This window comes from Calonectris borealis, chromosome 2 (genome assembly GCF_964195595.1).
Source record: "Calonectris borealis chromosome 2, bCalBor7.hap1.2, whole genome shotgun sequence".
Taxonomy (NCBI): domain Eukaryota; kingdom Metazoa; phylum Chordata; class Aves; order Procellariiformes; family Procellariidae; genus Calonectris; species Calonectris borealis.
Genome location: NC_134313.1, coordinates 116253121 through 116272546, shown reverse-complemented (window position 1 = coordinate 116272546; position 19426 = coordinate 116253121). Strand labels below are relative to the sequence as shown.

Below are 19426 nucleotides of genomic sequence, written 5' to 3'. Positions count from 1 at the left end.
GTACGAGCCAGACAAAATACTGAATTTGCCTCTGGAGTAGAGTGGAAGGATTTCCTTCTCCTTTCCCATATGTATCTCTCCAAGACGTGGTTTCTTGGTCAGGACGGCCTGGCTGCTTTGTAGGCATAGCAGTATGAGGCGATGGTCCTTAGGCCATATACAGATTCCTTTTGCTTTTAAGAATGAGCTAAAATACTAATGCAATAACATTATTGAAATGTTTTTACTTGACATATACATATTCATGGCTTAATGATTCTGTGCAGCAATTTATAAGAGAATCAAGTCAGTGGACCTATAGTGTTTTCTCAGGTTTAAGGGAGCGTGATAAATTGCCTCACGGGGCAGTAAGTAATCTGTGGCAAAATATTTGGGTGTCTTGAACCAGGGATCTATGAAATAAATGTTGTCTTTTATACATGACCTTTTATACATGATATTAATTTAGGTTTAATCACAGCTTAGAAAAGAATCTTTTAGTGGTTTATTATTAATAAACTTTCAGGAAAGGTTTCTGAATAAGCTGTTTCCTGGGCAAAGGTACCATTAGAGGTATATGAAACTCTCTGGGGAAAATCTTGAAAGTTGAGAACTGACTATTTTGCCCTTTTTTCTTATGTCATGCCAGAATGTCAGGGGGAGGTTTACTCCAGATTTCTCCTTGTAGGAGCTCACTCCAGCAAAACGGCTGCGTGCACCGGACTTGCAGCCATCAGGGTCCTGTCTTCCTTGGGAAGGAATGCAGCAGCTTTCCCTGCAGCAGGGACCTCCCAGAAACAGACCCGCTTCTGAGTTTTGTCGTCATCATAAATGAATCAGACTGGAGCAGCTTCACACCCCTTCAGGGATATCTTGGATGAGGCTTTCCCTCTTGGCTGCCGGAGGGCTGCCTGCCTCCCCAGGAGTGCTGCTGGGTGCAAGTGGAGCCTCCCCACCACCCCGTGCCTCCCTGTCCCCACAAGCACACACGCGCTCTCACTCCCTGGCTGCTGATGGGCTGCCAGCCGCCTCTGCACACTGCTGGTGTATACATGCACTCCTGCTGAGCCTGTGTTTAATTCAGGAGCGGATCTCCTTGGTTCCTCGGTTGCTGCTGGGCTGCGGGAATGTCCGTTCGTTTCCTCACGTGGGGCCTGCCTTTGAACAGTTGCCTCTTATTCCCAAGTAGTGCTCACCCATGAAGGCTGACAAGCTCAGCCTGCAAGAAACTTTGTTTCTTGAGGATGTGCTGATTGTTTGCTTATGGCTCTCAATAGCTGCTGCTGCCAGGAAAAGGGTCTTGAGTCGCTTGCTCTGTTTTGTCTTCCTTGCCCCATGGATCCTGTCCAGAAGGCAGTCTTTTATTCCGACTTGCCTTATTCAGCTCCAGGCTTGGACACTGTATACGCAGGAGTTACAGATGAGTCTGCCCTTCACTCTCCTATGATTGCTAATAACTCCCTCTGTTAAGCTCGGGACCTTCTGCTCTGCAAAACGTATTGGTTAAGATTAGGTGGGACAACTGCATGGTTGCTTTTCAAGCTGACAGCTTCTCTAGGGAGGTTTGAGCCGTGGTGGCTGTGTTGGGGTGTTCTTGTTTTCGCACTTGGACCCCTAGCTGTGGGACTGTGACCTCCCATCTGCTAATTAGGACTCTTAAAGCTCCATGAAGTGGCTTCAGTTACCTCCCGATTTCTCAAGAACAGAGAAAGCACTGAAGCCCTTTCAACACTAGGATTCGGTGTCATGTCTGACGGCACTGAAGAATGCAGAGGCATATCCAAAGAGCTTTGCTGGTTTCAGTAGAGGTGTGCTAGTTTACAGCAGCTGAAGACCCGTCTTGAAGATATTTTCAGTTTGATTTTGCTTGCTTTTATGCAGAAAAATAAAACTTTGGTTTTATGCATTGCAGAAGGAGAAGAGAGAAAATGGACTTTAACATTCTTCCCAGTAGCTGGGATTATAATGTTAAACTGCTAAATACAGAATAAATCCCTTCATTGTCAGTGTAGTACTTCCTCATGCTGCCGAAGATTACATTACAAACAGCAGCAATCTCTGAACTGCGACTCAAATGGGATGCTTGACTTTGAACTCATTTTTTGGACTCTCCTGCTCAAACCTGTCAATGTAGAATTGGTGTAAGAAACCTGATGGGGAAAGAAGATAGAAGCACATATAAATCAGTGTCTTTGAAAACTTCATGGTTTTGCTAAGCATCTGGAACACTATTTCAGCACTTAGGGCATATCCTCAGCTTCCTCTGCAAAGCACCATGCATCCTATTGACAGTGAAGAGGACCCAGTGCAAACATTTGTGTAAGATCCAGATTTGTTCTTAAAGTAAATGGTGAAGCAGCAACAGATTTCAATGGGAAAACATGGAGCCTTGGTGACTGAAGACGATCTGGCAAGTGTTAGAGTGCCACTGCTCGGTTATCTGTTTCCCTGTCTTAATCTGTATGTGCTCCACGATATTTTTAGGTTTCCTTAGTTGAAAAATGTCACACAGAGAACAGCTGGTTCTGCCAGTGACAGTATCCTGATCTCCTTCATTTTCATTTACATGGCCATCATAAACAGGAAAACAGAGAGCTCCCTTCAATTCCAGAGGCACGCTCTACACAGTGGGCTTTGTCCCCAGATATTTTAGCTGGCAGCAGACAGTAGAGGTTAAAAAAGCCCCTCAGAAAGCACCACTTTGTTAGGAAATGTGTAATTTAGTCAGTTTTCAAGTGGAAAATATGAATATGCTAATTTGTTTCCGGAGGTGAGAGAGGCACTCGGGCTGTCTTTGGTCTTGGTTTCAGTCCTTCTGGACCTCCTGAGGGTCCAGGTTTAAACCGAAGCCCTGTTCGCCCTGGGAGCAGGACTGAGTTACCTTCAACAGCCGCTGCCACCCTGTTTCTCGTTTGGCTTTCCCAATGAGCATAGACAGGGATTATTTGTCAGAGAAGCATGTCAGGAAACCTCTCTGCAGGCCTCTTAGGTCTGAATTTCACTTTTCCTGTGGTTGTCAGGATTCCTAGAAGGATTAAGAAGGTCTGACTGGTTAGTGAGTGGGTGCTGGGTACGTGCTGGAGGCGACAGCGCTCCAGCGTGGCCTAGAGATTCTTAGTTTGGGTGAGCGACTCTGTGGGTGTGAGTGACTCAACTAGTTTTAAGGTTTGTCGGGGACTGGTTGATCCATACTATTGTTCTCCCTGTGGTGTGAAGAAGGGCTGAATTTTACCATTAGACTAACGCGTAACAGCTTGTTCTATACTGCCTGCAGTATAGTCCTTGAAGGAGCAAGGGGAACAGGAGAAGTGCTACCAGCTGCTAATCTCATGCCTGACAAATGGACAGAGGAGATAATATATTCTAATAAATAGCAGAACAGCAACTTCAGAAAAAGTTAATTAAAAAGCAGGGTGTTTGGAGGTGTAGTAATTCAATAAACGGCTACATTTTGCCACAGTCCTTCTCTTACTTTGTTCCACCCAGTGACTTTTATTTGAATCTTAAATCAATACATGAGTCCTGTAGGTAACAAAAGAGAGACGACTTCATGTTTAATACTAAAATGTTGACTAAGAAATAATATACACTCTCTAGTTTTTGCCATAATCATAAAAAACCTTTTATTCTTCTGGAGGTAGTATAAATGAATTATACCTGCAGCCCAAAAGGCAATTATTTATTTCAGCAGTCGTAAAAAGAAGACCACAGTCTGTCGTAGAAGAAAGGGGCTCCCTTTGTAATATTAAATTCAGTGCTTTTCAAATATCGCTGCTATAAAGCTTTCAATCCTACATAGGAAACAAGGATATGAAAAAAGCTATTTTGGGGAGGATGAATTTAAACCTCGGGTCAAAGGGAAGTTAAGAGTCTCTTTCTGGAATTCTTTTTTAAAACTGTCTCGGTGGGATAGGAGTCCATACAGAAAGAAATAAAATCCGATGGAAGACAGCACTGAAAAATCCTCTGCGTGTGTGTATGCGCATGTTTTAAAGGCTGTGAGGCCAGCTCATCTCCTAATCTGCCAACTTTTTTTGGTGGATTCAAACACTATATTAAACCCAACTCAGCCCTTGAAAAGATTTTTATTTAGTGTGTTTCTTTTTCTTCCCGCAATTCATGTGAGATTTTCCTGTTCCATTCTCTCTTGTCTTGTTCCATCAAAAAAATCACTTCAGCCCCTTCAAAATAGTAGAAATGGTCTGACCCTGATCCTGACTGGTAGATGAGGGACGACTGAGGTTCACATATTAGGGCTGACCCATTAAAACACTATAGCAGCTGTGAAACATACCTCTACAGATGCGAATTGCTCTCAAAACACTGGGGATTTGGATAAAGCGGAGGTTTTCTAGAAGGGCTTGTTTGGATTCATAAGGCTGTTTTTTGATCTCCTGAACTGTGCTGTAAATACTGGAAAGAACGACCTCATTGATACCAATGTGCTTGTGGGGGTGAAATTAGAATCCAGTTCCTGGTCTTTGGAGCGGTTTTTTGTTTGTTTTCTTTGAAAAGCTAGGTTTTCTAAGTAATTGATGGCTTGAGAAAAGTTGCTTAGCCCCGTGACAGTGCAAAATTTTCTCCAACAGTGTTAAGCCCAACTTTGTGCTTAAATTTGAATTGTAACTGAGCAATAGTCCTTCCTCCAGCAGACTCAGTACTGCTCCAGGCCTCTGCCAAAATTTGTCTGCAGTTGTCTTGCATATTTGAAAAGCAGATTCATTTTGAAGGTGTGATTACAAATACAAAGAAACCAGAATTAAAATTTTGCAATAGATTAAGAGTGCAGCTCAAACTCTGGTGAAACTGGTTATAATAAACCCAGCTGGTTGGCTTCAGTGGAATCAGGATTCCTCAAAAAAATTGGTAATGTCTGTGTTGGGGATTTGTGAATTTTCCTGGCCAAGAAGCGGGGTGCAGAGCTCTCAGAGAGCCATAGCTCTACATGGCTGTCAAGAAGAGGTTTGAAAGACTCCGTCTCTGCCAAGGCGTCCAATTCATGTCAGAGCAGTCTGCCTTGTCTTCTTTGGGAGGACCTCCACGTGTAGCAATTGGTGACATTGGGTGAAGTCCCTGTGAGCTCAGGCATGCAGCGGGAGAGGATTGTCATAATCTTTTTTGGAGAGAGAGATGTAGGAGACAATTTAGTTATTAAGATGCATATAGGCATGTATGATAAGTTTCATGCTTTTCTTCCATATCTGTCAAGCTGTGGAGTCATTTTGTTATTAATGTGACACTTTGAATGGCTATTAGTAGGTCTGTGTCATCACTTTAGGAGTGATTTCTTACACTCCTAGGGACAGATACTATTCATGCACAAAACTCCTAGCCAAGACAGAAAGTAGCACAATATCCATCTGTAGCACGAATCCTGGCTTGGTACAAATCTCATTTCAACACCAAGATTAGCACAAATTAAACATAAGATCTGTGCAATTTTTAACAGCTAAGACTGTAACTGAGCCCTTGAGCTACAGCTGTGGCACGCAGGGAGTCCCTGCAGAGCGCGTGGCACAAGCTACAGCAAGCATCCAAGGGCAAAGGAGCAGAAGTAGAGCATAAACCTCCTCGCAAGGCTGAGCAGTTCAGATGGTTGCCGTAAATGATGCTCAGATCACACTTCCTCCCATGCCTCCTGTGGAGCAGCTGGTTTTCTGGGTTTCACTAGCAGTAAGCAGTTACTGGTGTCTGCTAAGCAAAGAGTCTGAATACACAATTTAAATATGCTCCTATACACATATTGATGCAGCAGGGACAGCTACAGTCAGATGGGAGAACTCTCTTTTTTCAGACTTGCTTGAAAAGTGAAAGGAGAGGAAGCTATGGGGGTTGGGGCTGGGAGGGGAAAATTGGGAGATCATCTACAAAAGAGCATACTGACTCATAAAAAGAGTGGAGAGGAGAACCAGAGAGAGCTTTTTTTTTAAAAAAAAAAAAAAAAAAAGTGGTGGTGGGGAAAGAGAGAGTCCTGTGAGTTCTTCAGGTCCCTGCATGTAAACTTTTGTTAGATGTATTTACTTCCGGATTAAAATAGCTCATAGAACAACATTTTCCCTGGAAACGTTCAAGGTCAGGTTGGACAGGGCTCTGAGCAACCTGGTCTAGTTGAAGATGTCCCTGCTTATGGCAGGGGGGTTAGACTAGATGACCTTTAAAGGTCCCTTTCAATCCAAACTATTCTATTCTAACATATATGCAAGTCATTTAGAAGTTTGAGTTTTGCTGAAAATCACAGGGACAAGGGCAGCCTTTAAGGGCATTTGAAAATGCTGCCCAGTCTGTAGCACAGTATTTTTTGCCTCACTCAGATTCTAACGGGAGACCTTGAAGGAAAGCCTGGATCCTGCATGAACACCTCCGGTTATAAATGCTGCACAAAGCACTGCTTCTGTGTCACCTTCTGAGCATGTCTTCCTTCAGGCAAATGAGGGTCTCTTCTTCACGAGGCCATTGCTTTGTTTCTTTAGAGGATGGGGGAACTTTCTTTGGTATCTTGGCCACATTCTTGTTGTAACATCAGTCAAAATTCTCCCTCCCAATGTTCCCATTAGCATTGTCTGGGCAGTCATCTTTCCTTTCCCTCCTTGCACTAGTGTTCCAGATACAGAGAGCATATGGATTTGGATGCAGTTTGACTGGATGTGTAAATGAAGTCATTCATGTCGTACAGAGAGCATCTTTAAAGTGCTGTGCAGAGAAAGGCTTTTGTATAAAATGCTCAGCGATCTCTAGAAGACCTGTTTCTAATTAGCTCAACTGCAGTGAAGATATCTTCTTGCAAATGGAGAAGAATAAAATTCCTGAGTTATGCAAATTTGCTGAATAACTTGGAGTAAATTATCATAATGGTCCCACCTAGCCTCACAATCTATGAAACATCAACTTGCATTTTGAATTACCTGTTTACCTTACGGAGGCAGATCTGTTCCTCTTCTGGGCCAGAGGCAGGGAACTTGGCTCTTCCCTTACAGCAGCCAAACTTTTAAGAACTAGAGTCGCTGTCGCAACCATGGCGCCTGGTATGTGGAAAGGACAGGACTTGCTTATTTAAATACATCTTTATATCTGAGGCTTCTGAACAACCCCCCCCCCCGCCATGGTTGCTGTGGCATCTAGATGCTTGTGAGACAGCTGGTGACGGCATGGAGTAGGGCCTTAAGGAATAGAAATCTCGCACAGCCTCCTCCATTCTCCGTATGCATGCGCAATGCCTGTTCCCATCCACCCACCCATCCGTCCCAGCTCCCTCTCCCGAAGTTTCCCCCTGTGTGGCGGGGAATTCCCACGCCGAGACCGCAGGGCAGCGTTTCCGAGCTGCAGACGGTGGCGGATGCCGCCTCTCTCCCTCTCCTCCTTCCTCTCTTCCTTCCCTCTGCCCTCATGCCGAATTCGGTGGAGCCAGCTGTGTGCCATCACACCTATGTCATTCATGCCTGGGGGGGTGGAGGAAGGAAAGATGGGCAGCCTTCTTTACTCTCTGCAGAGAATAATGTTGTAATGATACAGAAATGGTGTTGACAGAGTAGCAGGCAGTCTGCTGAAGGTGCTAAGCCCCGCTCCAACCAGCAGTTTTGAGGATAGGAGCCTCTGTGAAACTACTGTTCCTCTGCAGACAGGCTTCCACTGGCTATCCCAGAGCCCATCGTTGTTCAGATGACTTCCCTCCGTATCATCCCTGGTCCTGGAGAAACACAGTGCTGGGAAGCGCAGAAGAGGAGCATTGGCTCTTCACAAGAAGTTTAAATGTTGCTTTTTCCTAAGAGTGACATTTAATAATTGGTCTATTAATGAGGAGGCACTGTCAGGACAATAGCAGTCCTGACTCGCTACACAAAGTGGTGTCGCTAAAGGGCTTGAATAATTGTTAAAAACTACCAGCCTGCTGAAGGAGGGGGTGGTTGGGAGGTGGGGATGAGGAAATGAACCTTCTTTTGGAAAGGGAACACTGCATCTTTGTGCGGCAATTTTTTCTCCCCGTGTTTAGGCTTGTTCAACAGTAATCCGACTGTTTCAGCCTGTAACCCAGAGTCAGGAGAGGGCCTGGCACAAAAACATGAGATTTAAAATTCTGCGTCACACCAGCTGTCTACTAGCAGACAGAGGGGGTGGGTTGTGTTTGGGGGGAGGAAGGTTGGTGGGGGAAACAATAACAAGCAACAGTCTGATAGATTTACTAGAGCTTAGGGCAAGATGCAGATTTGTTTAGTGACTTCACGCACGTGGCTGGTCTGGTCTGATGTAATTCCAGTCCATGTTTCCTGTCTTGATATTTAATCCAGGGTATGAAGAATGATGCCCCCCTCCCCATGGTCGTGCATGTTGTAACTAATCACAGAGCCACCCTGCATGAAACAAACTGGACAGCTGCCCGTTGGCTCCTGCAGAATCTGAATATGTTCATTTTACGTGGTAGCAGTGATTAAAATAAGTTTTTAATCTGTACATGCTTGTTTCTTCCAGGGTCTAACAGCTTTTTGCCACTGGGGGAATGGAATTCCAACTTAACAGTATTATGTGCTTCCAACATACATGCTACATCAATATTGCCTCTATATGTGCTCTGCAAAATTCTGCTTTACCTTATTCCAGGAGGAACTGTTGTTCCCTTTTACATTCCTTGTTGATATGACTCGTTTTCACAAGCTCTTTTTGTAGGAAAACGAACAGGATACAACTAAAGAACGCACAGGAAAGGTTGTGTATATGCTCCCTTTTTTGAGACATTGTAATGGCAAGGAAGCGGCATCCCACTTGCGGAGGTCAGCGTTGCCGTGTAAACACGCTGTGAAGCACATCTATGCTCAGAGCGGCAGGGAAGTATTCTTCCCTCCTGGCCCCTCCGATCCTATTGTGCAGTAAGTGCCACAATCTCTTCCAGTGGGAGAGGCTACAGAATAGGCTGATGAAGTACCACCCATCCTGTACTTTGCAGGTCATCACCTTTACTAATTTCAGAGCCAAATGTTCCATAACTCCTCTGGAGTGGCCAGCTAGAAAGCAACACTTGGTCAGACTAAATATATATGTATTTTTCAAATAGTAAATATATGAAGGTCATACACTATGGTGATTTGACAATCCTTATTTTTTGGGTGTTTTTTGTTTTTGTTTTGTTTTTTTTTAAGCATGAATACTGAGAACTGCTTTATATTCTTTTCAGACCTCAAGACTTTATTTTTTTGAAATGTACTTTCCTGTAACTGGATTTTTATGAGCATGCACTTTTCTTGAGAATGTGATATGTGTGAAGCACAAGAGAATTTGCTTGTTGTGTACAAAGAAAAAGCGGAACGAGCAGTAGATGGTATTCTTTTCGAGGGGTTAGATTTTCAGAACAGACCCATTTTACTTTTTACTTCATATTTTTCTTCAGCTATATCCACACCAACTGCAATGGCAGGATTTTTCTGTTGTTGTTTTTGTTTATTTATGGTTTTGGTAATTTTTTTTTTTTTTTACATGAGGAGTGATGGAAAACTGAGTAAATATAGAGAAAGAACCTCAAGATTTCAGGAATTGAACTGGCTCTGTACAAAATCTACATGAATGAAATCACATTTTTAGAAGTTTTTAGAACAACATTTGCTGACTTTTTTTGTAGTTAAGACGCCAACACATTAAAATCCCAGTCCAGTCCGTTACCCAGTACAGGGCAATTCCAGTACTGAATTTGAGTATGCCCTTCTGATTTTTGGCCTTACTGAAAACCTCATTTGGTGATGAAGCTGGAGCGCTCAGCTGACCCTGCAGGGTTTCCAGTGCTCCGTGCAGATCCTTGTACCTCAGACTGTCTTGCTCAAAACTTCCTATATATACAGTATTCAATGCAGACCAATTCAGTAAACTTCCTGTGTTGCTTTTTCTCCTCATTTGGTATACATACTGTGCCATGGAAAGATACACAGCAGTTACCTTGCCTCTTCTGATAGCCAGTGATGTTTATCAAAGTTTAAGGAAGCCATGATTGCCCTTTGTTGAAATGAAGCTAAACAAAATCATGACAATTGATCATAGATCATCTTTATGTCAGCGGAAAATAAAATACCTTTAACTAATACACCTCTCGTGCTACTGCTTGATTTAAAAGCATTATAGCTGTACAGGGTCCTGCCCAACCCTCCTGCCCAAGGTCAACAAGTGGCTGCATTTACACTAGCCTTGGGAGATGAGATCAAGCTATGGGTCGAGTTTGTAGTGCCAAGTAGGTCAAGTCAGTTGTATCCTCATTATCTGCAGGAGCAAATCTCGAGAGTGACTCCCTTCTTCCAACCTCCCTTTCCCCCTTCCTCTTCCCCCCTCCCCATACTTGAATTCCTGCTTTGCTAGGGAGTTGGTGCCCAGCACTCTGACTGTGTGAACAACGAAGGAATTTGGACGCGAGTGCAATTTAAGGTCATCAGCTCTCGTGACAGCACATAGTATAATAGGATCGTTAACGTCAGTCCGCTCAGATCATATCCATAACACTCATCTGTAACACCTCCAGGCTCTGTCCACTCTTTACCAGATGGGTAGAGAAGGGATTGCAGCTACCTTGAGCTGTACTGCAGAAGAAATTCCTCACCGCCTGTGCTATCACAGAGGCTTTTCTGTAAGGAGAATTTAAACACATTGCCTCTCCAGCTATGCTGCATGTGGACTCGGTAAACACATTAGACCCCAAATGACCGAGCGGGAAACTGGTTGTTAAGCCACAGGTAAGAGCCCTGTCATGGCAAAAGGTCACAGGAAAGCAGAGGCAACAAAAGAGACATCGATTGATCGTTCGTATGTCCTAATGATTGCAATCCATTTTGGAGATGAAGCTGTAAGTTTCTTTTTTGCCCAGTTGTTTAGAAAACTCAGTAGCTAGACTGGTAAAATCCAATGGTCAGCCAGATCAGCTAAAATTTATCAAAATAGTGTTTTCCTTGGGCAAAATCAATGAGGATATTTTCTAACCTTGAATTATTTACAAACATTATTTACTGATTGCGAGTTCAGCACAAGCTTAATTTCCACTTTGTAGCAGTACTTCTTGTTTCCAAGATGTGAATGTTTTCCCCTCCTTCCTCGGCGGTAAATCTGTTGTGCCTCTCAACTGTCTTGTCACTGTTTCTACTGAAATCATCGTACCTGTTTCAAGTTGTGAACATTTCTTGTCTTTGTATGCCTGTGCCGCGCATGCCCATGCTTCAGAGCACGCAGACTCTTCTAGTCTACTTAAAATGAGACAAGTGACTGCCTCATCCTCTCATGATTTCACTATGTCCCCATGTAGTTCTGGGTCCAATTTAAAATGAATCCTCTTGTTTTTTAAAAATCCCACATAAACCCTCCATCAAATTTCAAGTACCAGCTGAAATTTGTTCTTCTTTCCTTACCCACTTCTTACCATTTCTTCTTCCCTGCCGTCACTAGTCTCTGTGATTGTATTGTTTTTAATTTAGCACTGTATTCTGGTAAACAGCCCATGTGGAAGAAAAAATAAATAACTTTTTTTTTTTTTAATGTGACTAGAGAGTGAGTAAAGTGAGAAAGTTGGTCTTCCTGTTTCAATTAAGGCATTAAAAACCCAGCAGGAGTTGATGGCATCATACCCTTTGAAGTCTGGTGATCACAATATATTTCTGAGTTCTGGTCAGGGCTCTCACGGGATCCTGAGCTTTGACAGATGCTGGTCCATAGTCTGTGCTGTGAGACTGGGTTTTTGTGAATTGATTTATACATGGTTATTAATGTAGGCTTTGGTAATGTAACGTAAATGCACAACTAATCCTGTGATGATGACAATTAACTGGTAATGCACTGCATGATTCAGAGTATCAAGCTGCTGGGAAAGAAGATTTTCAATTTATTTAAGTGATCGCATCAGTCAGAAAATCTAGCTTGGTCTGAGCCCCCAGCCTCCTCTCCTGGGAGTGATGCACGGGGGGACGGCGCCTACCCCCAGTACGAACTGCTACGCCACCATGATTTGCCCAGAGAGGGTACCTGGGCTCAGGAGCTGGGAAATGCTTTTGATCCTCCTGCCTAGACATGGCCATTGAGGGGAAATCTTGGGGATTCTGGACCGATGAGCTGGAAGGAGGGGGGACAGAAGCAGTGAACATGAATTGTGGTTGCCCCTTACAGAAAAAGGAAGGGGAGGGATATCATTCAGTAAAACCATAGATTCACTGATGGGTAACAAAAGAACAGGAAGAATCTTCCAGATTTGACCTGTCGACAGACTTGTTTCTCTTTTGCCAAATTTCATCACTTATCTCACTGTTGGTTTCATAAACCGTGAAACAGGCTTTTAATAGTGTTGTCTTAACACCTGTTCTAACATCAGAAGCCCAGCTCTGGCAGGAAAGGAAAGAAAAGAAAAAGACCTGCGAGAATGTGCATGCTATGAGGTGGATGTTTCATCGTGGTGAAGTGGCTTTTTCTCTCTGTGCTTCCAAATGAGCTGGTGAGAAGAGCCCTGCAGGGAAGCAGAGATAAATAGCCCTGGCTTGCGTGAGCTACAGACTGGTGGAACTCCAGTACTGAAGGACAGTCGTTGTTGGGTGCTTTTGTTAACGGGTGATTAAGCTCCCACTCACATCTTAAACATGCTAATTATAAAGCTTCTAAGTATAGAAGAGGAAAAGTCCCTCTTTCCCCTCGAGCCTATGAATAACTCATTTTAAATATTTGCTTGTGGCAACTGTTTTCTTTAACAGTTGTGGTTCCTCTGAAGAAGTAGCTTTTGTAAAATGTTCCTCTTCAGGCAGGAGTTTCCTTTCTCTGCGCCTAGCTCCGATCAGGTTTACCAATGTCAGGACGAAAATAAGGGTACGGCAGGCAAGCTCTGGCGAGGCTCGCTGCATCAGCTGGAGGAGTTATTGTCCTAGAGGTTTCTTTTGCATCTCTGCCTCCACCACGGAGCGGGCAGTAAGGGGCATGCCTCGGCTGCGGCAGTGTGAAACCCAGCGTCTTTGCTTAAAGCCACTCTTGTTGGCAGTTTAAGCCAAAAGGCTGAACTTTGCACTGAAGCAGCTGATGCCCAGGGATGCACTCGCCTCTGCCAGCCGTGCTGCGAGGGTGCTGACCCGTGGCAGGGCGCTGCGCAGGAGGCGGCTGGGGGCAATATCTTTTTAAACCGCTGCAGCAAATTCACTTTAGCTGGTCTCTCAGTGGCTCAAAAAGTCATTGCCCTCTTTTTCACAAAGAAGCACGGATCGCGGATCCAGCCTGAAGGCAGATGCTGCGTTAGATCCAGGCTTGTATGTTGTCAGCTGATGATGGGGACAGCACAGGCCACCGAGGTTTAAGGACTTGAAAAGGTCTATCTGGCTTGCTAAACTGCTTTGACTGACTGTGGGTGCCCTCCGAACCCATTGCAATGGCCAAGCAAAACAAAATGCATTAGATGAAGCCACTGTGAGCCCCAATTCTGAGCTTCAGCCCGAAAATTGAGTCACTTGACCATCTCAGCAGGCTAAGGACATGCTGGTGGCACTTGGCATTCCTGCGCTGGGAAGCATTAACTCCCTGAAGAGTGTCACCTGCACTCACCTGTGTGTACCTCAGGTCATTCACCACACATCCGTCAGCTGGTGGCCTAAGGCTACCACACTGAAGTTAGGAGCCTGCAGAGACCTTACCAAGGGCAGGTATAACCCTTAGTCTCTAGCAGCAGTGTGTGAGCAGAGCGTGATGCTCATTAACTTTCAGATTTTAGGATAAATTTCCAGGGATGAAGTTAAGCAAAGATTCTCTTATTACTTCTGCAGCACCCACAGTTTTACTCCATATGCTGAAAAAATGCCATTAATACCAAACCCTGTGGAATAAATGTGGAATAACACCATTGTTAACCAAGCCACTGTTATGAGTAAAAAAATTTAAGTGGTGTAGGTAATTCTTCGGAGGCCGTGTAGGAGTGAAAGAGCAATTCATCTAGCTAGTTGATATTCTGAGTTGTATGATTATGGGGCAAAAACAGAGCAGTTGGCAGAGTTACTTAGTTCCCCCAACCCCTCCGCCCTCACTCCTCTCCATACCTACTTAGTCGCATTAACTCACTCACCTCTCTCAGAAAAATAAGGCCTGAGAATGTCATTAGACACAGTTTAAAGACACAGTTTTTGTATGCTTCTAGTAAATTTTCTTCACCTCTAGGTTTCTAGATGCACAGGAAGGGTGAGAGCTTTTTTGCAATAACTCACAAGTAGTGTTATTTGGGCTCCAGTTATGCCCCACTGTCATAAATTGATGTGCAAAACCCCATACAGCTAAAGCCACAACCCTGAAGAGCTAACAAACTAATAGAAAAGGATCTGAAGGGGAAATATAGGAAGAAAGCAATCTGCACCTGAATTAAATGGCAAAGGTAGATACATAACCCTGGGAACAGATACTTAGCCTTAAAGAAGTTGATGGGCATTGAAGCACAGAGAGAAATTTTGCGCATCTATTTATTTCAGTGGGAGTTGAGTGCCCATATAGCTGTAGCTAGCTACATCGTGTTGGTGCTTAAATACCTTCAAAAGTCTGTCCTAATTTTATGTTGGGCCAGTATATTGTATTGTTCCTCGGGCCACACGAAGGATTCCTTCGTTGCCAAAAGAGCAGGTACTGAAATAGCGGGCTCAACTCTCTTGTTGACTTCGTCTCATTTGAGGCAGAAACTTTGTCCTACCCACCCCTTTGTTTTGTTTTGTTTGTTACAAAATACCTATTTTTAAAACCCTTACTGGGTTTATTTTCATTAGGCTCCAGCAACCTTCTTGTATTAGGACTGACTCACTTCATACTACACTCGTGCAGGTGTAATTGCATTAAGTTGAGTGAAGTTATTTCTAGGTTACACTAGTAATATAGGGCCTACCTAGTGTGAGTCACCTGCTAATTCTCTTCAGCATGAAAAAAAATCAACCTTGTTTTAATTTATTTTTTTAATGTAAGCTAAATGTAGACCTATGAGTAATACCTTCCACAGCAGGTAACAGGAGTTGAATGGTTGTGGCAGTTCTGGCACGGTACGTGTGCAGCGGGAAAAGAAACTGAACTTACAGATTCGGTAATATCAATAAGCCTCTTGCAGGCACGAACACAGGACAGGTGTGGGAAGCTGTAACACCACTTCCTTTAGGTCTCTCTCATTCTTTTGCTCCTGGGAAAGAGGGATAACTTGGGCTTGTTCCGAAAATCACATGTCCCTTGAGCTTGACTGGAAGATCTGTCTGTTTCCAGGTTTATTCTAGAGCATCTGCTAAAGGCAATTTAGCAGCCGGTTCCTCTCTGCATAGATTCCTCCTGGGCAGATAAACCAGGATAGCTTGTCCCACATCTTTTTTTAAAATAACCAATCAAAAAAAAAAAAAAAACCTGAACAAAAACCCACAAAACCCCCCAACCAACCAAACCCAAGCAAAACCAAATCCCCACCCTCCAGTTTCCTCCTGTTTATTCACACACAGTTGCTGATTGCAGCCAACTGCTGATGCCGGCAGTGGTATTAAAAGAGGCACCTTATAATACCCTTGTTTCCAATAATCTCATTTAACGGAAGGCAGGTGTAAGTGGTGGTTTGTAAGCAGGTAGATGTCAATATTGACTGTGTTTCCAAAAGCAAGCTGAAGGCTATGCTTGGAAACAGCTTTATGTTATCAACACCATCTTTTTATAATGTTAGTGAGTCGCATTGTCAGACCTTGTTTTTGAAATGCTGGAAGTTCAGGCATATAGGAATTTTTTTGCTGGATATCAGAAGCTGCTAGTGGTGTTCCTTTTAAAGCAGGTGCACGTGGTAGTGATACTGAATCTCTAAACAAGGGTTCCTTTAGTTGTATTATCTTCAACTGTAACATGCAAATTCAGTGCTGGTAAATGCAGTCACTAACTTGGTACATGTAAACCTTGACTGTAATTGGACTGCAGGTGTGGAAACAATAAACAACAATAATAAAAAAAAAGTATATAATATCTTTTAAAACTCCTATGACTAGGTAAATGCTTTTTTCCTAGTACTGTCATCTGTGCTAGTACATGGTTTTCTAATGCAGTAAAAATATTCTTGAGTAAAAGGAGTATTAAAGGTGTAACTGATCAGAAAATAACTGATGTTATTACTCAAATGCAAAGAACGCCTTAAGGCTGGGTCAGTTCTTTAAAATATACAAGGAAATTTTAGTTAATCAGGAGTTAATGAATGGTATCTTGCAAAGCCATTGGAAAAGGATCAAGAGCTCACAGACAACACACAGTGCCGATACACCTCTGCAGCTAACTGAATAGCCACATAGGTAACAGTGCAGGAGAGCTCGTGATTATTGCCTTACTCTGAGCATTGGCAGCTTGTGCTGTTGCCCGCTGTAGAAGACAATATCCACCATGCTAAGAAGAGTAAGCCTTTGTCTCAATTGATGTGGTGTAAGGGTTGGGGATGAGAAGAGGTGCTGTCAGTATGCTTATCTGCTCTTGCCATTCCTAGCCCTGGTCTCAGGTCAATTAGGTCCCAAGATACATGCAACGAAGTGAAGCTCTGTGGTGTGGTATCTGGGATTTGCTGGAGTGGAGAGCTTGCTAGGATCTAGACTTTCTTTTTAGAGCAAGGCTGCTGTAAAACTGCTGGGGTTTTCCACTGAGTGACCACAGCCAATGTCATTCGATGCATCACATCACTGCCACTACATCTCAGTGGGCTCTCCACAGGTAACGCTATGCTTATCTGCTGGATGGAGACACAAAAACTACTTTACTACTAGTAAGTAGAAGTAAGTTTCTGCCACTTAGACTTCCTGTTAAGTCATTTAGAGTAGTAACTCATTCTTTCCTAGCTGCAGCAACCCTGTCTTAAAAGAAAAGGGCAAGATGTGCATACAGGCAAACACACACCTTTTTCTACTGAGGTTAGTGGCAACCACCACTGAGGTTAGCAGAAGGGAATGGCTACATCAGGTTTGGTGCAATCTCATGGCACAAGTGACTTCACCTAATTGCTCCTGATTTCTGACCTTCTCCTTTCCTCCTCCTCACCAGTGGAGCCTTCTTATCTCAGTTGTATTTTGTTCTTTTCCTGCAGGAGAAAATACAAGAAAACATCACAGAGGTAAGAGTAAATCGCAGAGGACTGGAAGGTATTTGTGAGTCATCTGTCTCTTTTTGTTAGGGGGTTTGAAGGAGGATTTTCCTGTTACCACATTGGTTTTGTTCCCAGGGAAATGCCATTCTACTGATTGTTTCCCCATTTGAAGGTCCATCTTGCACTGCTGCTGCTCCAGATCCCCTCTGCTGCTAGTGGTAGTCCTCCCCTGTGACGTTAGTGGTAGTTCCCCCTGAGTAAAGACAGAAATATTTATCCTCAAAGGTCAAACGTCACTGTGTTCCTTCTGCAAGATCTGCTGATTCTAACTCCTGTCACTTACTCATGCTGTAATAACAAAATGGATTGTGGGCTTGTAGTGTTGCTAATGATCTGTGCCTTTGCAGGAGACTGAAGGAAAACGGGGATCCTGTTGATTAACAGGCCCTATTACAGCTACCTGATCTAGTTATCTTACTGCCTCCTTGCAGGAGGGAAGCCCAATGGGGGTCTTTGACAGATTCATTTTTCTTTCTGTGGAGCTCTTGTGCTTGGTTGCTTCAGAGCACCCACTTTGCAGCACAAAGTTTTTTGGTGCTGTGCTGACTCCCCCTCCCCTGCAGGAGTGGAGTATTAATTGGTGACTTAATCTCATGGCGTGCTGAGCATCTTTAGTTCATGTTGTCTTTAACTGGATTTGAGACTCCTGCAGAGTGCTTCCTAAAGACTAAACCCTGCAGCTCTGCTGAATGTGCCCTTTAATGTTGGTGACGATGGAGGGAGCTGGCAGATAAGCCAGCGTGATGATGTGATGGGCTAAGACATCACAGCCACCCCTCCTGTTTGCTATCACCCTGTGCTGAAGATGATCACTCCAATGCAGCATTGGCAGGACAGGCTACGTGTGTGCTTGTGTGTCACAGCCACAAGAGGCTGAAGTGTGGTGGCTTGAGTCACGGATGAGGTGGGTTTGAGCTATGGCAGTTTAGTGGAAAATACTGATTTGGAGATTTCTGTGCTGAACTGTGCAGGTGGGCGAGACACAAGAACAGGGAGAAGGTAAATATGCTCCCAGTTGTTTTCCTAAATGTGGAGCTTCTGTTTGCAGCTCTACTTTTCCCCCCATTTCCCTTGCTGCTGCCATGATTCTTAATTAATTATGAACATGTCTCTGGCCAGAGGTCTTGAGTTGCTGCAAGAGGATTTGTTCTGGGACTGAGATGGTTTCCAGACTGAATGATCGCTCTGTGTGTGTGTCTCCTGCACTGCTCGCATTGTCCTGAGTACTGTGGCTTTTTTGGGTGTGTTTTCTGTGTACATAACCATGGCATCAGAGAGGTTTCTGTTCAGCATCTCTTCTGTACGGGAGGGTTTCTGTAAGCCTCAGAAGAAGTAGTACGTTAAAAGCTCCTACAAGCCCAATACACAGTTGAATCAACGACATACAGAGAATTGAATATGTCAATCTGTTTAAAGATGCCATTACAGGGTTAAGTTTCGTGCCCCAGGGGATTTTGAACTTTCTTTTTTTCTCTTGCTGTTGCCCGGGCCTGCTGCCTGAGTGATGGTGTGTGCCTTCGCGGCAGCTGGGCAGACAGGCTTCGTGGCCCTCTTGTGTCTAACAACTGGTGCGAGCTCTGCGGGGGCAAGAGGCCGCTCCAGGGACTGGCACACAGCAATTGCCGAGCAGCTACTCCGGATAACCTGGCTCAGTGGGTGCTGGCTGCCGGCCGGAGGGCAGCAGGGTAGCTGCTGTGGCTGGGAACCACGCTTTGCTAGCACCTAGGGCAAATTAGCTGGCTAGTAAGCTTCTGACTTGAATTTGCCACCTGCTGTGTGATTAAGGTATGATGCTAAAATGGGAAATTGCACGAATTGCCATCTGATGCCGAAGCGTAACATCCGGCAAAAGGAAGTGGTAGGACAGCAGTTCATTTAAAGGCTGGTTTTAGGTAGCCTCTCTCTGTTGAGATGGTAATTCCAGCAATGAACATGAACTGATGACTTGACTCAGATCTCCACCTTCATTTCCCACATTTATCTGTTGTGGGGTTTTCTTCTTTTTCCTTTGTTACGTTTTTTCAAAACGATCTCGGCGGTTCCTACGTCACCGGGCTCTGGAGGGTGACTGGCAGCTGAACTGAAACGATCTTTTGCATCTCCTTCCTTTTGTTTCTCTTCAGGGAGTGTTATCACATATGAAGTGCCTAGGTGATAGTAAGCAGCACTTAGCGATGTAGGAGAAACACTGCTGTCCTCTGTACCTTGCAGCGTAATGAAACAGTTTCCCCTGAGTGCAGACCTGTTGGGAAGGAAGATGAGGTATGTGCAAGAAAACTTGAGGAGAAAGAGTCGGACTAAAACCTGAGCCATTCTAAAATTGTAATTGGAAATGACACACTGACTCTT

At 44.1% G+C, this 19426-nt stretch overlaps 1 protein-coding gene across 2 annotated transcripts in view; it reads left to right on the top strand.

The window, feature by feature from the left end:
- Positions 1-19426, top strand: part of PDE1C (phosphodiesterase 1C) — a 268202-nt gene that overhangs the window by 73821 nt on the left and 174955 nt on the right. The window contains exon 3 of one of the 2 annotated variants that reach the window (XM_075143037.1): positions 17018-17044. The exons of the other annotated variant lie outside the window; for it this stretch is intronic. Within the exon in view, the coding sequence (XP_074999138.1) occupies positions 17018-17044 (27 nt within the window). The remainder of the gene's footprint in view (positions 1-17017; positions 17045-19426) is intronic. 2 annotated transcript variants of the gene reach the window in all.